At 40.1% G+C, this 20,300-nt stretch overlaps 1 protein-coding gene across 7 annotated transcripts in view; it reads left to right on the forward strand.

The window, feature by feature from the left end:
- The window catches only part of rad51b (RAD51 paralog B), a 194,290-nt gene that overhangs the window by 86,142 nt on the left and 87,848 nt on the right, over positions 1–20,300 (forward strand). For all 7 annotated transcript variants that reach the window (XR_011190239.1, XR_011190241.1, XR_011190240.1 and 4 more), the window contains exon 7: positions 11,213–11,294. Coding sequence is in view for 3 of the 7 variants with exons in the window: in XM_015351259.2 (XP_015206745.2) it covers positions 11,213–11,294 (82 nt within the window). In the remaining 4 variants the exon portion in view is untranslated. The remainder of the gene's footprint in view (positions 1–11,212; positions 11,295–20,300) is intronic.

Below are 20,300 nucleotides of genomic sequence, written 5' to 3' on the forward strand. Positions count from 1 at the left end.
TCCCTGCCTGGGGACTTGGGCTTAGAAATGTTGTCAAGGATTCTGAGTGTATAGGGATCACCACTGGCAAAGAAGAATAGGATCTGCCACCTAAAGTTACAATAACCTTTTTGAAAGTTGTGTTACGTTTGCGTGAGATACGTGTCTGCTAACTCTGACTAGTATGCGTAGAAAGGGAGAATGAAAATATATGTTAGACAGTTCTCCCTGCTGCAGCATTGTGATTGACTTAATGCTATTTAATATTCATATCCATTTGTTTTATTACAGCTATCACTCCCTGCTCCCCCTAATCATGGGTGTTCATTGTATAATACAGTATCTAATGCCCTCCTGATCTAATCATGCCCCAAATAAAATTTGAGCAAATGCGTCCCTCATATTTCTGCATTTACATTGTTTATGACAAATTACTTTGCTCTGCACAGTGCTGTTTATGATTAGAATACAACATTTTTAGAAGTTTTGAAAGACAGAATATTCATCGATCCATTTTCTAGCCACTTCATCCAATTCAGGGTTGCAGGGGAGCTGGAGTCCGTCCTGGCAAGCAGTGGGTTCGAGGTGGAATACACTCCGGACAGGATGCCAGTTTATTCCAGGGCACACAGTCCAAAACACACACCCTCACACCAGGGCCAATTTTCCCAGACGTCAATTAACCTACAGTACCAGTGTGCCTTTGGACTGACTGAGGAAACCGGAGCACCTACAGGAAACCCACATGAACATGGGAAGAATATGGTCCGGAATTGAACCCAAGCCCCCTGTGCTCCAAGGTAGCAATGCTAACATCTGCACCACCATGTTGTCTGTAAAACAGACTATCCAACCTGTAAATCTTTTTCATTCCTACTCCCTGGGAGTATGAATAAATCTGGAGGGCACTTTAAAGAAAAGTCAGGTTCCACTCCCGGTGTTTTTTTTTTAAGTTTTTTAAAGTTAGTTGATAACAAAACATGGAAGGAAATACAAAAGGCTAAACATTAGCCAAGTTTTTGTCTTTAGTGAAAGCCAGGTTTTTGGTTCTAAACTGTGATGATTGCTAGGTGCTGGACTTTTTTTGCTTTCATTATGTTCCATATGCAAAACCTAAAACACAGGGACCATAGGTATGTTAGTCATAGTGCATTCCAACCAGCCTTGTACAGTAAATTGTATATTGTGTAAACTAAACAAAAGAAATGGCGAATCGAGACCATCTAGATCATTGTTTTTTGTATGTGTAACCTATGTCTGTGTTGAGGTCGGCAGACAGGCATGTGTGTTCTTTTTCACCAAAACAAAGTTTTTCCTTTGCAGTTCTTAGGGCAGGTTTTCTCCAAAACTGTTCTCTCTTTCTCTCTTGGGGTGGTGGTGTGCTGTATGCCCGGGCTGGCAACACTCGTGTTTTGGAGTCTGGTCCGTCCTTGATACAGGCTGCCGAAGCTTCCAGTTTCCTCTTCCTGAAGGCTGTGCTGGCCGTGCGGCAGCGGCTGGCCAGGTGGGAGGGGTCACGCGGTTAGCTCTGCGCTCATCAGCTGGGCCCCACGCCTCACCTTTCGGCAAAGGACCAAGCTTAAAAACGGAAAGAAACAACATTATCTGCTGTCAGATCTAGATTTAGTTTCAGGTCTGACCGCCAAATACTCCACTGATGAAAAAAGGGGATTTTTTTTATTAATAGAAATCTGAGTGTGCTCTAGAGTAGTGAAAGTGAGCTCTCTTTTTACTTTTCGCTAAAAGCAAGAGTGTGATTCCCTGCACCGAGAGCTTGATAGAGTTATAGCTGCAAGGGTTTCAGAAATGTCCTTTTGTTACAGATGTCTCCTCCTGCGTATGTGTGCTAAGATTCTATACTTGTATCCACTTGGGGTAACATACAGTGAGCTATTCTCTGTAAAAAGACAGAGGGAAGCCGTGAAAATCATCACTTTCACACTTGGCAGGAAAGAATCACATTGTGTTTTCTCTTTTAACTTTGCATTTGATCATCTTCTTATTTTGATAGCCAGATTTCTTAGGATTAAGCAGGGAAGGCAAAGCGAGAAGCATGTGACAGCTCTTTCCCGGGAATAAAACTCCAGTCCATGCTTGGGATTTTAATGCACAGAATAGCTAAACCTGACGTGTATGACAGAAGGAAGAAATAATTCTTGGAGATGTAACTGCACAGTTACAGACATGTGCCTTCATGCTCTACCTGCCCTACAAGGCCTTGCTCTAGTCTGGGACATTAAGTCATGGGACATGGAGATTAAGTCTACACAGTAGCTATAAATGTCAATATTGATTCTAAATGTAGTAATGTGAGCTAAATGCTGAAATGGAAGGCTATTGCTGGTTTGTAAAGCTACCGACGGTGACATTTTTCTGTATTTGTTTAAATTGACAAAGGATAAAAAAAATAAGTCATTATACAATCTGTCTTCATTGGGGAAACAGGAAAGTGACTGTGAGACCGCTCCAGAGAACATCAAAGATCTCTCCAAGCCCATAGTTTCCCATTTCACCTCTGACGGTCATGACCGCACCGATCTTTCCGTCTGTGTTCTCAAAGAGTGTTCTCAACTCCTATTACAGAACAACATCCGAAACCAAAATTATCCTGAAATTAGGAACACACTTTCCCCCTTCTCTCAACAACTTCTCTCGTTTCCTTCTAATCCTCTCCATTCTTTTGCAAGTTTCGACTTCACGCCTCTCTTCACCTCTCTCGACTTCACACCACCAGAGTGGCCACTCTGCTTAAATCCTGCTCCCGCCTCCGCTTTTGTTCTCCCATGCTTTATAAGCTACTGACTTTTCCCTCTTTCTCACAACTGAAGAAGGCTCCACAGCTGAAACATTGTGTTCCTTTTCTGCTCTTTTCAGCATAGAATCAACCTTTTACTTGTTCCTGACATTAAATGATAATGCAAATCATTATTCAGTTCATACGCCTACTGTACACTGATTTATATAATGTGCCTTACTAATTGTGTTGTACTTTGTAAATTAGGTATGCATTACTACAGAGCGTTTAAATTACTGTTCTGTATCCACACTAGATGTATATTGCTTTCATTCTTGCCATTTCATTTGTTTGCAGAGCACTTGAGTTGCTCATCGGATTTATACTTCCTGATCGTGTCTTGTACTTACAGGTAAAGAACACTTTTTAATTGTAAGTTGATTTCAATATGTAGACAGATCTCATGAATTCCCAGAAACTAAGCTTATCTGGGCCTAGTCTGTAGTGGAAAAGGATGGTTGTTGTTTCTTAGTGGACCAGTAGGAGTTGCTCTTTCCTCTGGAGCACAATTTCCAAATCAGTACTCCACTGTGGTGATTAAGGAATCTGTGTATCAAAGTAGTCGATGCTGTCCTTTGGATGAAACGTTAAAGAAAGGTCCTGACTGTTCAGTCACTAAAGATCCCATGGCTCTTTTAAAAAAGAGCAAGGGTATTAACCCTGCTGTTCTAAGTAAACACCACTCTATCCTTTCAGGCCCCCCTAAAGTTCTTCCTTAGTTCAGCCGGTGAAGGAATTTCTCAAGTCTCCACCTGGTCTGCTGTGTAGTGGGGCTTCCATGTGTCCCCTGGTGGGAACAGGAGCAGGTAGGGTGGTAGATAAAGCGGACCCCCTACTACGTGTAAAGTGGTTTGGGAACCTTTTGGTGGTCTATGAAGCAGATAATGACTTGGTGGGTATATACAGTATACAGTAGATGGGCAGGAAGATCTTTGTTAATTCTTTCTTAATGAAGCAAAATAAAATATGAAAAATATTTTTCAGTTGGGCACAGTCTGTGTGGCTCTCAATCATTCTCCTTATAGAAATGTTAAAATCATAAATCCCGTTCTGGTTGTTTCTTAGAAACGTACGGGGTAGAGCTAGAGAAAGATGCAGAATGCTCTGTGTTTCCTGTTTGCATTGTGAAGTAGAAGCAGCTTCAGAGAATTTGAGTTGCTGTGAATTGGTCTACAAGTTGCATTTTTAATTATTGTGAAGTGATCTTGGCTAACAGGATTTTCGCCCTGATTTGCATCAGCTTTCTGTTTGTTTCTACTGCTGGTCCCAAACATACTGTAACATGATTATTAAGACGATACCTAAATGCTTACGTTATTACTTAACACGAAAGGGGAAGTCAGATATTACTTTGTATTTTCAGTACGGCTTATCAAAGATTAAAATATTTATTTGGTGATAATCAGTTAATTTGTACTGTCAGCTAATGTTTATTTTTGGTCCAGCTTGAATGGAATAAAATTCTTTTGAACAGTAGAGCCTTCAGCAAGGCTTTAAGTTACAAACAGCATGATGCTTCAGATTATCTCTGCTAATTAATTATAAAGGCAGATGCCTTTTCCAAAGGCCAGTTCTGTAAGAGAGAAAAAAGGAAAATTCAGCCTTCTTGATGGTCCTCTGCACCAGACCTCAACTGTCCTATTTTGTGATTGGTGCTGTGTCAGTAGGCATTACAGGGGGTGATCAGGTCAGCCCAGTCCATCGTCGGAGTATAGCTCCCCTCTATTTCGGATGTTTTTACAATGCACTGTCTCAGGAAGGCTGGAAGAATTGCAAAGGTTACCAGTCATCCTCATTTTTCATTTGTCTCCCCCCTTCCCTCTAGTAAGCATTATAGGAGCATAAAGACACGAACTTCCAGATTCAGGGACACTTTCTTCCCACAAGCTGTCAGAACTACCCCCTCCACTGGCTCACTCTGATGTTGTTGTTGCTGCTGCTGTTCTGTTTCTGTTTTTGGTGTTTTCCTAATGTCTTTGTATTGTAGCATACGTGCAAATAAGCATTTGACTTGTGCACTTGTGCATATGACAATAAACTGAACTGAACTGTGTCAGGATTCCTCTCCTTGGTTAAGGAGATTGAACCTGCCTTGGTGGAAATTCCTTAATCAGGAAACACGAATCGGTAGTTCCTGTTGTATGCTGTTAGCTATAGAGATTGTGCCTTTCACTGTAGCCCACTATGCAAATAACAGCAGGTGTTTTTTTCAACAGTGTTGAGGAACTCTGTTTAAAGTCCCTGTAGTGTATTTATTGCTTGTCAAAATACGATGTGCATCTCATTTCTGTGGGTTTGAACCATAATGACCGTATTGCTTTATCAGCTGTGCTTCAGGGTAATGGAAGAGTTTTGCAGAGTTTTTTTTTACTTGTATAAACTTGTAGGACATAAGTGAGAATTTTTTACACTTTTGGCATTTTAAGGTCTTTTTGGCTGACATTTCTGTCCAAGGTGACTTGTAAGGTTTACTCAAACACTATGCAAGGAAATGAATTAGCTTACAGTTCTGTGGTATTGTGGTCAGATACAAAGCACGGTAACATGCAGATGTTTTGATTGTGCAATGTGAGACCAGTTACAGGATTTCTATAGTGAAAATGCTTATCTAGACAATATTCTATTAATGCTGTACAATTAATGGGGCAAAAGAAATTTTAAGGTCTTTCCTATAGGTGCTTTAAGGTATTTTCACAGATGTTAATCTGTTCATGGAAGTTAAGAAGTCAGGATTGTTCTAACATTTTAATTTTAGACTTTAAAGTTAGTTATTTAGTTTTATTTTGTATTGGTCTAACATTTTAATATAAGATGTTATTATGTTAGTATGTTCTGGCTTTCTCCCATGGTGTAAAGATCCACTTTGTGCTTGAGCATCTGCATCAGTCTCTGTGAGGTGCAGAAGGTTCCGGAAGTGATGTGTGTGCATGCTCTGTTTTTTGTTGGTTAGCATGCGTGTCATCTTTCTTTCAAAACTGCTCATCTTCATACCACAAATCCCTATACGTTCGGTTATTTTAATTCTATGTTTTTGCTGCATTTACTTTTTGTTAGACCAGAGGAAAATAATAGAAAGGGATCTGAAGCCATTTGATAAAAAGTGGTTGGCCAGACCGCAGTGCTTTTTTTTTGCTGAGCAAGATTATCCAAAGCCTCTCAACATGACAGTGTTTTGACGTTTTTTTTTTGGTGGAAAACAGGTTGTTGCAAATGCACATTTCATGTGGTCAGTGCAGCCATTGCATTTAGGGAAATATCAAGTTGCACAAGCAAATATTATCATATCTCTTTTTGGTCCTTTGGTCAAAGCTGAGAGTTCCACATGACTTTGAAAATGAGCAAAGATTAGCACACACTGATTTATTTTGCAACTTTTCTTTTTCTGAGGCTTAGGACGAAAGCCAGGACTCGCTGACTGTAGCTTAGTGTTGTTAATCCTAGGGCTATTGTATGGATTAGCAAACAAAAGGAATCACATCTATTATTAATGGACAATATTGAGAAGCCTAAATGTTAGAATCCAGCTCAGAGCTCCATTCTTATTAGTTTTGGCCTTTCAATATGTAAATATGTTACTAAAACAATAAGCATAGTATTTTCTTGAATAAGAGAATAATGGTTGATATGACTACAGTTCTCAAATCAGCCCGGGCTCATACTGGGGCTTTAATATGCAGCATTGGACACTATCAGACAATATTCATGTAAAAAAGTGAAATATTTTGAAGAAATGCTTGTGTGCACTAGGGCAGATAGAGGTCAGATTTCACCTTATAGTGGAGCAAGAATTAAAGTTTATGGCAAAATCAGCTGATATCAACGTAATGTAAATGACCCAATTTCAACTATAATTTTTTTTTTAATTTTAAACTTTGATGGAACTTGTTTCAAATCTGATAATACTGTTATCCTGGCTCTCTCTATGAAGTGAGAAAAGAAAAGGCTCCAGACATTTTCTTAACATTTTAATTGACATTTAAGGAGGCAGTGTTTCTTTTTTCAAACGGAAAGCAAGACAAACCATAATCATCGCCTCCCGATCCGCACTGGCTGTTTGTGTGAGGAGAGCCGTGCTGAACGCAGATTTCACATCAGATAAGGGCTCAAACAGGCTTCAGCAAAATGTCTTCCGCGTGCCAGAAACGCGTGAATGTATTCTACATTTTCCCAGCCATGGATGTGAAGGCTGTGCCAGGTGTGTGCTGACGGTTGTGCAAGACATCGAAATGTTTCCTGTTACTGGTGTGTTTGTGGGAATCCATCTGCTGCTTCGAGTTATGTGTGATTTTCGGGCAAAATAAAAAGAGCAAGATGAGGTAATGCATTTTGCAGAGGAGAGATGGTAATGGAGTAGGGCACTGTTTTGTCCATTTCCAAGCCTGAAATTTGAGTAGTTTTTATTGCCTTTCTGGGTGAGAGCAGTGATCAAATGCTGCCCATACTGTGTTGATTGTGTCCCAGGAGCTCCCTTAACAAGACAGCCACCTTCTTCACTGAAAAGACAATCCGTAACACATTAGTTAACATGACAAATTTCTCAATTTCATTGCTGAAGTCTGTAGGTGTAGAGACATTTTGTGCTCATTTCTAATGAGTCGCTCTAGTCAGATTTACTTAAGCGAGGGGTTTGGTTTTTCAAATAGGAACAAAATGTGATCAACCCTGTCCCATTCTTGGGATAGAATGCTAATGTGCTGCTCAGATGCTTCAGATATAGTTTTACTGAGTAACTGTACTTAAATGCTTTAGTATATAAACCCTTCAACCATCATCCTTCTGTTTCTCCTCCCTCAGAATACACACATTCTTCATTTGCACACTATCAGGAGTGTTTTCATAACTGGGCTGCACAAGCATTCTGTTTCTGTTAAGTGTAAACCTGTCTGTATTTACATACTGTACCTATCAGTGACCTCTTTGAAATCTCTGTGCATGCCTTTGTTTTTCTTTCACCTTTGCTTATGATTGTACTGGATGTCCCATTTAGATGGCATTGTGTTTATACAGTATGAGAATCTGCTCAAGGGACAGAGAGCAAATGATGCAATAGTAGGTCATCCCTTTTCACATTCCAGTCATTTTACAATGCTTGCTATATAACTTGTGTTTTATTTACGTTGCTGTTGATTCAGCCTAGATTTTTGCAATGCTTTATAAACCATTGCATGCAAATATACTGCATCCTGTCAGATACAGTTGAGCAATCTGGACATACTGTATGAGCAACGTCCCTGCGCTGAAATGCAGCAGATACAAAGACTTTTGTATCTGCTGCAATTCAGCGCAGGAACATTGCTCATACAGTATGTCCAGATTTTGGATCTGAAGGTTTGAACTCCTGCGGTGTGCAGGTCCAGTTTCAAGAAGCCAAGGGTAATATTTATGCTGGCCAGAAGAACTGGTCAGCAGTTCATTCAGTCTATGAATTGGCTTCATTACTCTGCTCTCCTCCCCACTGATAGCTGATGTGTGGTGAGTGTTCTGGCGCACTATGGCTGCCATCCCATCATTCAGGTAGATGCTGCACATTGGTGGTGGTGGAGGGGAGTCCCCATTACCTGTAAAGCACTTTGAATGGAGTAGCCATAAAATTGTAAGCAATTCTTATTCTTATTCTTATTCTTATTCTTATTCTTATTCTTATTCTTATTCTTATTCTTAACTGTGTAAAAGGAACTAGGCCACACCAGTGTGTTCAGAGGTGCTCCTTTCCTTGCAGGTCACGTTTAAAAGCACAGTATTGTACAGTGCCTACAGACAGAAACACATACAAATCCAATGAAGTTCACTTGTTATCTCTTGAGTAATCACATACTGTAGTACTTTCACTAGTGGTCAACCATTGATTGAGAAGGGACCAGCAGAGATTGGGTTTGTGCACTGTTATTTCACCTTTACACACCAGCTTTTCAGATTATCACTTAGAAGGATAGGACAAGCTGCCACAATCTGATCACTGCCTTGCTAGCACTCTTATTATTAAGACCTTACTTCTGGCCCCCTGGAGATGGAGAGTTAATGCCTCTGTGTGAGCAGTAGATGCCTCAGGTGTGCAGAGCACAAGAGCATAAGCAACAAACCCATGGAAAAACAGAAAGCTGTTGTTTTTTACTGAATACAAACCTGCTAATATTTTCTGGGTTGTGTCAGCCTGTAGACATGTATGGTATAATGCCGCAGTTTGGCCTCATTTATGCTTTATTTGGTGTCTCTTGTTTTTCTTTTCACTCTATACAGATGGCCTACTAAACACTTGTTCATCCTTGATTAGCTATATATAAACGTAGTTCAGGTGGGTAGCTGCATCAGAATGCATAGGCTGCAAAGGAACAAGTAATAGGTTTATTCCATGCTGAAAAAAAGAAGAAAGAAAACACAACGTTTCGGCCGTGGAGCCTACTCACACCTGAAGAAGGCTCCACGGCCGAAACATTATGTTTTCTTTCTTCTTTTTTTCAGCATGGAATAAACCTATTACTTGTTCCTATATATAAAAGTGTCAACTGTTGTGTCTTCTTATATCCCAAGGAGCTGCAGTGGTTGTCTTTGGGCCTTTGAAAGCTATTGTACCTATTTATCTAGAGAATGACAGTGGGTTTTCATTGAACCAGCACATGTTTTTCATCCTTTCTTATGGACATACACAGCCTCATATCATGGAATCTTTCACTGGGAGCAGCCGAGGGCGTTGGTCCATTCTGCTGATTTCCCATTCGAAACTGACCTCAGATTCGAACAATGTCTTCAGTATCTACAGTCTTGTGAATGAGATCAGCAGATAGAGTCACAAACCTCCTGACACTTTGTGCTGACTGTGAACTGCAACACCATCATGTAATAAAACAGAAGTGCTACATTATGCAACTGGTTACAGTTCTCCACGGCCTCAGAGAACTGAGACAACAGGAAGTCAACTGCACTGAATACTTGTATGTTCTGGGTTAGCTTACCTGGCAGAACACAATAGGAGTGATTCCTATATTTTGATTGCTGTAGTGTAATCCTCCTTGATACTAGTGTAGCCTCTAGGGATGAGACCTCACAATAGTATTGAGTCCAGAAAGCCCTGCAAACTTAAACATTTTTCTCATAAGGGTGTCCTGAGGATCTTTTCCTTCTCAGCAGCCCAAGAGATGGTGAGCAACTCTCCTATTTAAGATTGAAAAGAACTACACAACGTAGGGCCATAATTTAAAAATCTTATGTATTTTTGTTCTCAAGTCAAAATCCTTTCACAAGAAGACTGTGACAAGACAGTATGTACATTTTTCACTCTTCAGGTTTCATATGCTTTATGGGAAAACCTTGGTCTCCAGAGATGTGTTATTTACAATCCTCCTTTTCTCTCCGTTGGTGTTTTTTTCTGTATTAGTTATTTAAAATATTTATATTACCCCTTGACCTTGACTTTAGTGGGAAGTGATGTTAACTGTCTCTTTTATGTGCAACTTGCACAGTCCGTGATCATTCGACCACATGTTTTTTTCTCAGAAGCCCAATAACACTCCTTATATCACTTTAGAAAATGAATCGATAGTGTATTCAGTGCATTCTGAGGTCTTAGTTAACAGCTAATGGTCTTGCCAATCAGACTAGCCTGTACACTTCCCGAATGAGGATCATTTGGAATAGTTGTGATCTCCAGTTGAACCAATCAAGAATTTTCTGAGTTTCCCCTCCAACGAGAAATATGGCCAGGATGCCCAGAAGGTCTCCCATCCAGATACTGGCCAGGCTCACACCTTCAGTGGTCTGCCAGTTGTGAGCTGCAGGGTATAGCTGCTGGCTATGGAAATATTCCAACTCATTAGGTGTTTGTGTAGCAGAGAGCCTATAAAAACATCTTTAAACTGGACATTTAAAGCATTGTCATGGTTTTTCTCACTAAACCTTCAGACTTGAACGTCTTTGTCACTGGTGAATTCAGATGATTCCACTCCATGCTTTGTCATTTGGTCTCTGGTTCATGGTGGCTAACCAAAATCACGTTGCTATACATTATAACATTTCATTTCTCTCAAATTGAAATTGGTTGCATATCCTCTGAGTTTGGTTTGTGGTGAGCATTTGCGGTGTTTTCCTCGTATGTACAGCTTAATGGAGGTGCTGCTGTCTTGGAAACAGGATTTAAGACAAACCAAAAGGAGATTTATCTCTTGGGACAGAGCGGTGACACTGCAGCTAAGGATCTGCGCCTGTGGCTGGAAGGTTGCTGGTTTAAATCCTGCGGCTGACAGAGGAAACCTACTCCAGTGGGCCACTGAGCCAGGCCCTTAACCCCAGCTGCTCCAGGGGCGCTGTATAAATGGGTGACCCTGTGCTCTGACCCCAAGCTGTATGGCTAATAAAGTGATCTTATCTTATCTCAATAATCAGTTGGAATGTCTTTACAACACCCCTGCCTTAAGCCAAAATGCAGTGTATCTCTTTCTCTTCTAGGTACTCCTCACTAATCAGATCACAACACATCTGAGGGTTAAAGACGCAGCCCCTGTACATGAGGAACAGAGCATACCAGCAGGTACAGTCTTCTGCAGCCCTGTCTGTCTGAGACGATAGAGATGATTGGCTTGTCCTGGACTTTGAAAGATGTTATAGTTATAGAATATATATAGTGAGATATATGTGTGCATATGTGAAAAACATGTCAATTTCTCCCTTGGGGATTGATCAACTGTATTGTATTGTAGATTCTGAGAATATACAGTACTGACACCAGTTAAATCTGACATTCTCAGAAACGGTGGAATTGTCCGAACATTTCATAATACTGCCACACCAGTTATATAAATGCCAGCCTTATGCATGAGTAACAGGGCTCTCTACAGAAGTGACATTACCCTCCTCTGAAATCTAGACCATGCAAGATTCTGCTACAGTACCCAGTCTTATGGTGTGACGGAGATATCAGCTGTCTAGGGAGTGACACTGCAGATGCTCAGACCCCGCGCCTGACTGGGAATGAATCCCAGAAGAGACAGGGAGAGCTGCACTTGCCACTTCCAGCCCTGTGTGATGTTCAGTGCTGAGTTCCTGTGATTGTAGGGATGTATGGCTTCTCTGGTTCCAGCTTTGCATTGTGTCACAGTTTTACACATCCTGCGTAAATGCTCATTTTAATGTGGCAGGACTCTTTATATAAAGTGTTAGTATGAGTGTTGCATACCCTCTGAGTTTGCTTTATGGTGAGCAAATGCGGTGTAGTACGGTACATTCACCGTACAGTAAGGGGAGGGAGAGAACTTTTTTTTTGGTTGAGATTTCAAGAAACAGCTGGATGTGATCCTAAGCTCAGTGCTCCTAGAAATCAAATGACTGGGATGGGCTGGATGCCCGCCCGTCACTTGGCCTCAGTAAGAATGTCTCTTCCTACATGATTCTGCACATTTCACAGCTTCAACAGGTACAGACAGCTTTTTGACATGCTACAGTAGCTACAGCCTCACTATGGCAGCTGCTGCTACAGCTAATGCCTATATAGGCATGCTACAGTATCTTAGCATAGTTCATTTAAAGAAGTATCTGACAGCACATTGTTAAACACGTGCAGCTTCCCACTGTTTGACGTGCACAAAGAGAAGCTGTCTTGTGGTTTAAATAAACTGCCAAATAACTTTTTTTCTTGATTTTTTTTGGGACCTGCTGTCTGACTTCTCTCTTTTCACTCCGGCGCACGTGGTAAGGCGAAGGTTTCAGTTAATGTCGACGCAAAGGTTAAAGATGGGACAATATCTGCTTATAGAAAAGAAGGCACCTCCCCCGGCTGCCTTTCTCCCGTTTTTCAACAGAAACACCTGGGCTGTGCTGCTGAGGCGACCTGTAACTTTACTCGCCGTACTTATCTAATTAGAACTCCGACTCCAAACAGGAAAGGGCCCCTTCGCTCCATCTGCTCCGGCTGGGGAAATGTAGAACAATGAGGCATATCCGATTCTCAGTCCTGGTTGTGTAATCAGATTAATATCTGACGGCTTTGGCCTAGTCTTTTGTTTCTCTTTTTTTTTCCATCCTAGGTTTCTGCTTTCAACACCGGGTACCTGTTTTTTTTTCAGAAAAGTCATCTCTTACCTCAGTTGTCCATTTTTTGTAAATAATGCGCAAGCTCTTTGCATTTGGCGCATGGAAAGAGGGGATAGGTGACCAGACACAGGTATGCCTTTAACAAACCCATACAGTAAATCATGTTGGCAATCCCAAGCTGAACATCTTGATTTGTGCTTGACCTGTGCCTGAGTGTTTTCTGACTTGCCTTGTAGACAAGACGGAGTTTGCCAGCTCCCAAATGCTTTTCCTCAAAGGTCGCAGGTGACACTCTGCCTCCTTTAGATAAGCCACGTTTCAGTCTAAAAGAAACATCTGCATGCAAAAGTGTATTGTCAATTAAATGTGCTAACGCACACTGTGAGGAAAGCATGCCAGTTGTCTACTTGTTTCAGACATTTCCCTGACTATACAGGTGTGTTACATGTCGCTTTAACAATTTAGTACTCAGTGTACTGTAAGACATCAGCAATTTGGTTTTCAATATCAAAATTCTGTTTTCAAACGAGCACATTAACATCTACGGCTCCAATTTTTTAAATCTACTGTATATGAAACAGAAGGCAGGACAAACAAGGAAGAAAATGTCTGAGATCAGGCACGGAGGATTGAAAGTTCAAATAGCTGGTTTTGCCACGTACCCACATGAATAGAGCTGCTGGGTACACGTGATTCTCATGTGTCTCGTTGTTTCATGTGCGGGCTAGAAATGCAGATACTAAAGGGAGTATTTTGGTCTAAAACTGTACCAAGAAGTAAAGTATGGCTCAGGTAATGAAGGGCCTAATTTCACCCAGCTGTTTCTTCCTTAAATGCCCTTGCGCTGACATTGCAGAACGTGACTATGAAGTAATTGGTAGCATCAAAAGACTTTTATTAGAAAACCACTCTGTAAAGCAAAGGCCTTGAGGTTTCATTTGAGTCAAGTCCACTGGCCTCTTTAATGGACTCGAAACAAAGAAGAGTATCCAGGCCTTGTAGTCTTAAGCTAGCAGTACCCCTCCCCCTTTTAAAAAATATATATATAATTGGAAAGAAAGGTGGAAAAGTGAACTTTCATTTTTCCATTTTTTTATATTTCATTTTGAAACTTGAATTTTTTTTTGGCCTGGAGTAGATATAACATGTGGGAGGTGTGATCAAGGTGTTCAGTTCAGCCAGACATTTGCTGAAGAATCACCATGGTGACCATCGCCAGAGAGACATAAAGGGAAATGAAGAGCAGCTTTGTTCAGGGCTGAGGGTTGTGAATTTGGAGAGGGAAAAGCATGGTGGTGTTGTGGATGCTGTGTAATTGGAATGTTTAGTATAAGTCTGGATGCAGTTCTGGAATCATCAAGCTGCTAGCAAAATAGGCTAAACAGGCACCCCTCACCTTACTTTTTTATATAGTCTAATGCTCTTGCTAGATGTCCTATGTGGTTTTCTGCAGTTGTTTTTGACTTGAGTATGCTTTTAAACCGCATTAAAGCCTAGGTTGCAATTAAACATTTGGTGATATGAGGTTCTACACAACGGTATGTTTGTGGCTCTGCTTGAGGCCTAATCAAGGAGGAGAGAAGCTTGGCTGTATTCTCACTTCAATATGTAACCCATGTAAACCTCTATCCTGAAAGTGAACTTTGTCGGAAAGAATAGGTTTGTTCAATACCTTCAATGTCTCGTCATCCTGCCAGGACTACACTTTCCTGTTGTTTTGACTAGAGGTACAGGCTTACAGATCCCTTTTGTAGAGCAGACTGACCAAGCTCCAGTGCACGAAGGCAAAAGACCAACATACTGTAGTAAGGCCTCCTCCAATTCAGAGTGTACAGTATGCATTGGGTCTCCATATGAATACAAGGAGGTGCAAACCACTTATTTTCAAAATGGTTTACAGCAATGCTACCCAAATATTTGTCCCTATAGCTACTGTGTGCAAAAGGAGCTTGTGCTCTGTTTTGAATAGGTGTTTCAGTTTTGTTTCTGAGAGTACACTCTAGTTTAGTGAAACAGAGATTGCCCTGTGATATTTCTGCAGACAAAGGGACATCATAACATTAGTAAACAGCATCAGATATGAAACACCTCCCCAAAGTTCTGCTTTACAGCATCTGGTGAGCAGACGGGCCAGAGGCTGTTAAGATCCAACTTGCAAACAGTATGGGGGGGGGCATGTTGGCCCACAGCCAAGTTCTTCAGGCCCCAGGAGCTCCCTGTTTGATAGAGGTCAGGGGTTTGGTGGGCTTGGACACTGTGCGACTGCAGGAGTCCTGGATACCTGATAGCAGATCCAGATTTTGATGGAAGCCCAGGTGGTAGGGACTCTCTGTCATAAAATATGAGAGATCATGTTCAGACTGGTGGCCGCTCATCCTCTGACACAATGGATGTGTAGAAAATAGCAGCCTGACAAGATCAGTTTGGGCTCAGCTGAAAGTCTGAACTGAAAAAATCACTTTCCTTCCTGTTAGTTTGCTGTGGATTTGTGACAAATTCAGAATTGCATAAAGACAGTAGGAAAAGTCTTTTGTTGAGCCATCAATTACAAAAATGTGTTGTTTTTTCCTTCCAGTACATTCACTTAGAGTGCAAAGAGCCCCTGCATGATGAAAAAAGCTCAAGATACCAGATTCAGCGTCAGCTGTGTTTGAGTGCAGTTTCACAACTGTGTTATCACTGTTTCAAGGCTGTTCATTTAAATATGACAGGGCTCCTTGGTTATGGTTCTCCTACAAGTTAAGTAAATAAAAGTAGGGAAAACGGTATTCAAAACTATTTGAGTGTTGTATATTTATTGCTTTTTACTCAAAGGCTAATGTGTTGGTAGAATCGCTATATCTGATGTCATGTCAGGTTTCTAATGAATTCACAGCTCAACAGAAGTTGACACAATGACCATGCAATAGCAACCACAAAACATGAGAGGCAATAACTAAAATGGTACATCTTGCACCAATTACATATAGATCCCCTATCAACCTGGCCATATTCATATATTCAGTCTACATCCTACAGTTTTATCCAGTCAAATTAAAGATATTTCCTGGCATTAGTCATGTTATCATTGCATTGCTAGCAGCAAGTGCACATTTATTTTTGTGAAAGGGGTAAACACTGTAGAACAGTGGTTAGGGCTTTGAACCCATAACTTGAAGGTTGTGGTTTCAGGTCCCAAGAGGGACTTGCCCCAGTCCAGGCATTGCTGGGGATTAACTTCTGAAAGCAGAAGAAAGCAGAGGATGTTCAGGCCAGGTGAGCCTCTAGACTCAGGTATGGACTTTATGTTTAATTTATATTGAAGCCTTACTTAAAGCTGTAAATCTGCCTTTTAGTGTGTTGTAGACATCTGTAAGTGTTTGTAGACCTAGACATTAAATTAGACCAGAGCAACCTAATTAATTAAGAGTGCTTTTGATAGGTCTCTTTTCAACCTAACTGTAATGCCACGCCATGAATCACACAACTTTGAGACCAGGGAATGAAGCTGAAATCTGGTAACCATTGTGTCAACCTCAAATCTGTTATTTGCAGTTTTATTTCCTTTAAAAAGCAGTGTCTCTCTCAACACTCAATCGTGCTGCCGATTTTCCTTTCTGACACTTGAGCCTTTGGGATGTGGGTGTTTGTAATAACTGGTAGTATTTAATGCCCACACCAAACAGCATGATAAAAACCTAGATAGGAAATGCCTTTCAGCTCCTGAATTTCATTATTCTCTTGGACTACTAGAACAACACATGGCTGCTGTTTTTAGAGGTGTGCTTGGGAATTATAGAAATACTTTCCTGCAGTGCTTCAAGCTTCCTGTTTTTCAAATGTTCTATAAAATGTTTTTGAAAGCAGGGTCAATCATTATCCCACATGTCCCACCTATCCCTCCCATGTATCATGATCTTCAATAGAAACAAAACACAGGCCTACATTCAAACCCCTTACTGGGCTGTGACTGTTAAATTATTAGGGCAGTGTTCTCAGTTCATTGTTAAAAATGTTTGGGTTTTTGTGAATCATGAGACCCATAACTCTATACCTCTTCAAGCAGAAACAGCACAGAGATGGGGAGAAAGATTTCACCTGTTTTTTTAATTAATAACACAGTGTTATTTAATCTATGTTTTGTTCTATTCTTCCATAAATTTGGTTAACTATTATACAGCCCATCAAGCGCAGTGTTTGGAAAGTTTAATATGGGAGAAGGGTATTGAGCCATGGCCTGGGTAGTTCACAGATCATTTGCATGTTGTGCTGAGAAGGACAAATCTTTCGCTGCTAAAAACAGGAAATCTGGTGACACTTTGTGGCCTCTAAGAAGATTCATGTTGAAATGATCTTAACGGTAGCTGGTTTAAAGGATAATTTTATTATGCTAGTTGCATGCATTGTACATGTCTTTGATGTCCCTCGGTTGATGTGGGGATGGATGAACACTGAAGCTCCATTTTGTCAAAATGCGGTTTAGATTCAGTATTTGTATAAGCAGATGCATGAAAGCTGACTTTTTATCTGAAAACAAAGCTCTAAAGGTGTCAGATCACACCTTTTTTTGTCTCCTTATTGTGAGGAAACTTCGACCTGTTGAGAACTTGTTTTCACTGCTCTCCGTGTGACTGATGGGTCTTTCCCGTGCATTTCAGCTGATCTGGTCTGGTTTTAACTTCTTGATGTGGCAGTGGAGGGGCAAGGGGGTGGGGGGGTGGGATTGTCCCGGTTGAATTTGGATTTGCATGATCTGGCTAGAACAAAAAGAAAGAAAGTGAATCTGCTTCAGGCAGACAGATTATTCTGCAGTCCCATTTCTGGTTAGGTAAAGTCACCCCAGGGTCCTCATACAGGAAATTGTCCATCTTATCTCATATTTTATAGGTAACCTTTTTTTGTTACCCACGAATTTGTGCATTCCATGTTCTTCTTGTTAGGGGGGCAGAGGTGATCTTTTTGACCTAATAGCTCAAACTAGTATTGAACTAGAACAGTATCTTTTAACTGGACACTCAAGATTCTCAACACTGGTGCATCGTCTCCAGAGGTTGTTTTCCAGGTTAAAAACTGCTTGCTTCCTTTTTAGTCATGCATTTATATGTTTTCTCTGCTTTTAAGTTGTTTTTGAAATTATGTATTATTGTAAAATTGATAAAGAGACAGAGTTTAGGCAGTTATAAAAGAAAAGCCCTAACACCCATATTGAAATTAACTCTGACTCAACAACTTGCACATGAAATGGAGTAGGCACAACCTCCCACATTTCAGTCTTATAATTCATGCAGGGCCTGATACAGACTGTCATGATTAACAAAGACCGCATGCACCAATGTGTCCTGGGAAAGTTGGAAAATTCCTGTGTTTTTTGAGGTACTCGTTTTAAAGTACTTGGCATCCTGGATCAACAGCTGTTGAAATATGAATCCCCCATACCATAGCTGAAGATTGTCTGCCTTTTCACGGCTCTGAAGCTGGAAACTGCATACTGGGACTGATGGTGGTCTGTTGCATTTTGATGACACAGACATCTGCGGCTGGCCTGTGTGCGTTCCTCATCAGGGATAATTGTTGTGTGCTGTTGTTTTTGTTTTCACATGTTTGCTGAAATAAGATGTTTACAATAAATACTGCAGTTTATGGTGCACACACATACACATACAGTGTCTTAATGTGGGTGCATGCATGCCTAAGTTCTATTTCCTCTCTAGACCGAAGCTCTGCTCAGGTAAACCAAGTCGCCTACACTCATTGCTAAAAGCAAGCTTACCAAACCCACATACCGTACTCTTTGTTTGGCAAGAATAGAGCTTTGTGTGATTTCATAACGCGAAGAGTGAGTACAATGTGGAGCATGCAAGTGCTGTAGATGGAAATGTAGCTTAAAATATCCCAGAAGCATTTTATCACGAGGGATAGAGATCTGAATACTTTTTTGAGCAATGGAAAACTTCTACATATTAAAACAATGATAAAGGAAACCACATATAATAGTTTAATTATGTTCTTCTGTCACTGTTTTAAGTGTTAAACTGTTTTAAGTGTAGTGTGTAATTGGTTGTAAGTGTTTTTTTAAAAGGAGATAGGGTTTTGAAAATGGCTTTAAATGTTTTATGTGCAGTTGTTTTTTTAAATATCTTCTATAGTTTAGTTGTTCTCAGATCATTTTGAAATGGCTTGATTTGTATTCAGTTTTTTTATTTTACATGTCAAGGTCTCAGTTAATTGGACTAGTATTTGCATAATAATGACACCTTTATTTGAAACTTAGTGCCTTTCAGCTAACTTTTAAAAATAAAAGTTATGATGTTAAAATGTTTGACTAAGCTTAAAAAAATAGAGGCTGAATTGAACACAGCACTGGGTTTTAAAAAAGCCTAATTTAACATAGATATTCTGTGGGGTTTTTAACATTTAACAAGACCCCCAGCTTAAACATAAAATTGATCTGAAGTCTGTAATTATTAGAAAGAATGTAGTTTACCAGGTTAATACGAAGTGCTCTCACTATTGGACTTATGTTGAAAACTGCTTGTTTTCTGTGGTTTAATTACTGTAGATCATTAAGAGTGCCATAGATGCCAAATGTAGAAGGTAAGAGTGTCTTCTGCAAACAGGGTTTAAAGTTGTATTTACATTCTTACCTAAACACTACTGTTGTACTGTATATGAAGAGCAGTAATCAAATAGTAGCATGCAGGTTGTTTCTAGTATGCTGGTAAAATGTAGCAGCCACTGAGAAACTGGTTGTGCCAAGCTTGACTTGTGTTTTCGGACAGATTGTTTCAATGAAGTGTGTTTTTTGTCAGATTAATGGTTTATGCATTCCTTCCTTTTATCCATTGCTCATTATACTTGAGTCATCTGAAAAAAATAATACTGACTAGTTTCTCATCAAAACACTTCAAGCCATACTCTCAATAAATCATCCCTTTTTTCTGACGTTGGCAGCAGTCTCTTAGGGTGTGTTATGACATTCATCTGGAATGAGTAAGAGGAGGTACCAATCATCATAGAAAAAAACAATGAAAAAGTAATGGTGAGACATGAAGGAGCAACACTAATTCTGTTCTCTGCAATGTCAAAAAAAAAACATTTCAAGCCTCTTTTTACTCATATATTTCACCTTCTTGAATCTGAATCTTTTAGAATCCTTTGTGTAACAGCTTGGTGAGATTCTGGGATCAATTACTTCTGCAAGTCAAATATGTGAATAGCCTCTTGACTGTAGCTTTTATTATGTTTTTATGTTTTAAGTACATCTGAGCTTTTGCCCAGATGTAATACTGTATGTATTACTATATTCTGTACAATATAGTCCACTATATGGTATGTAATATGGATGTAGTGTAATACTATATGGGAAGATATTTTTACTGTATATATTTACATTTTTGGAAGTGCTATAGCAATAGCTATAGCAATAGTTACTAAAATGCGTAGAAAAGACACAATTTTGGGTCCTAAGCAGTACTAGAATTATTTAATGTTCCCACTGCTTTGCTGTAATTATCATTATATAACCATG

This window comes from Lepisosteus oculatus, chromosome 8 (genome assembly GCF_040954835.1).
Source record: "Lepisosteus oculatus isolate fLepOcu1 chromosome 8, fLepOcu1.hap2, whole genome shotgun sequence".
Lineage (NCBI taxonomy): Eukaryota > Metazoa > Chordata > Actinopteri > Semionotiformes > Lepisosteidae > Lepisosteus > Lepisosteus oculatus.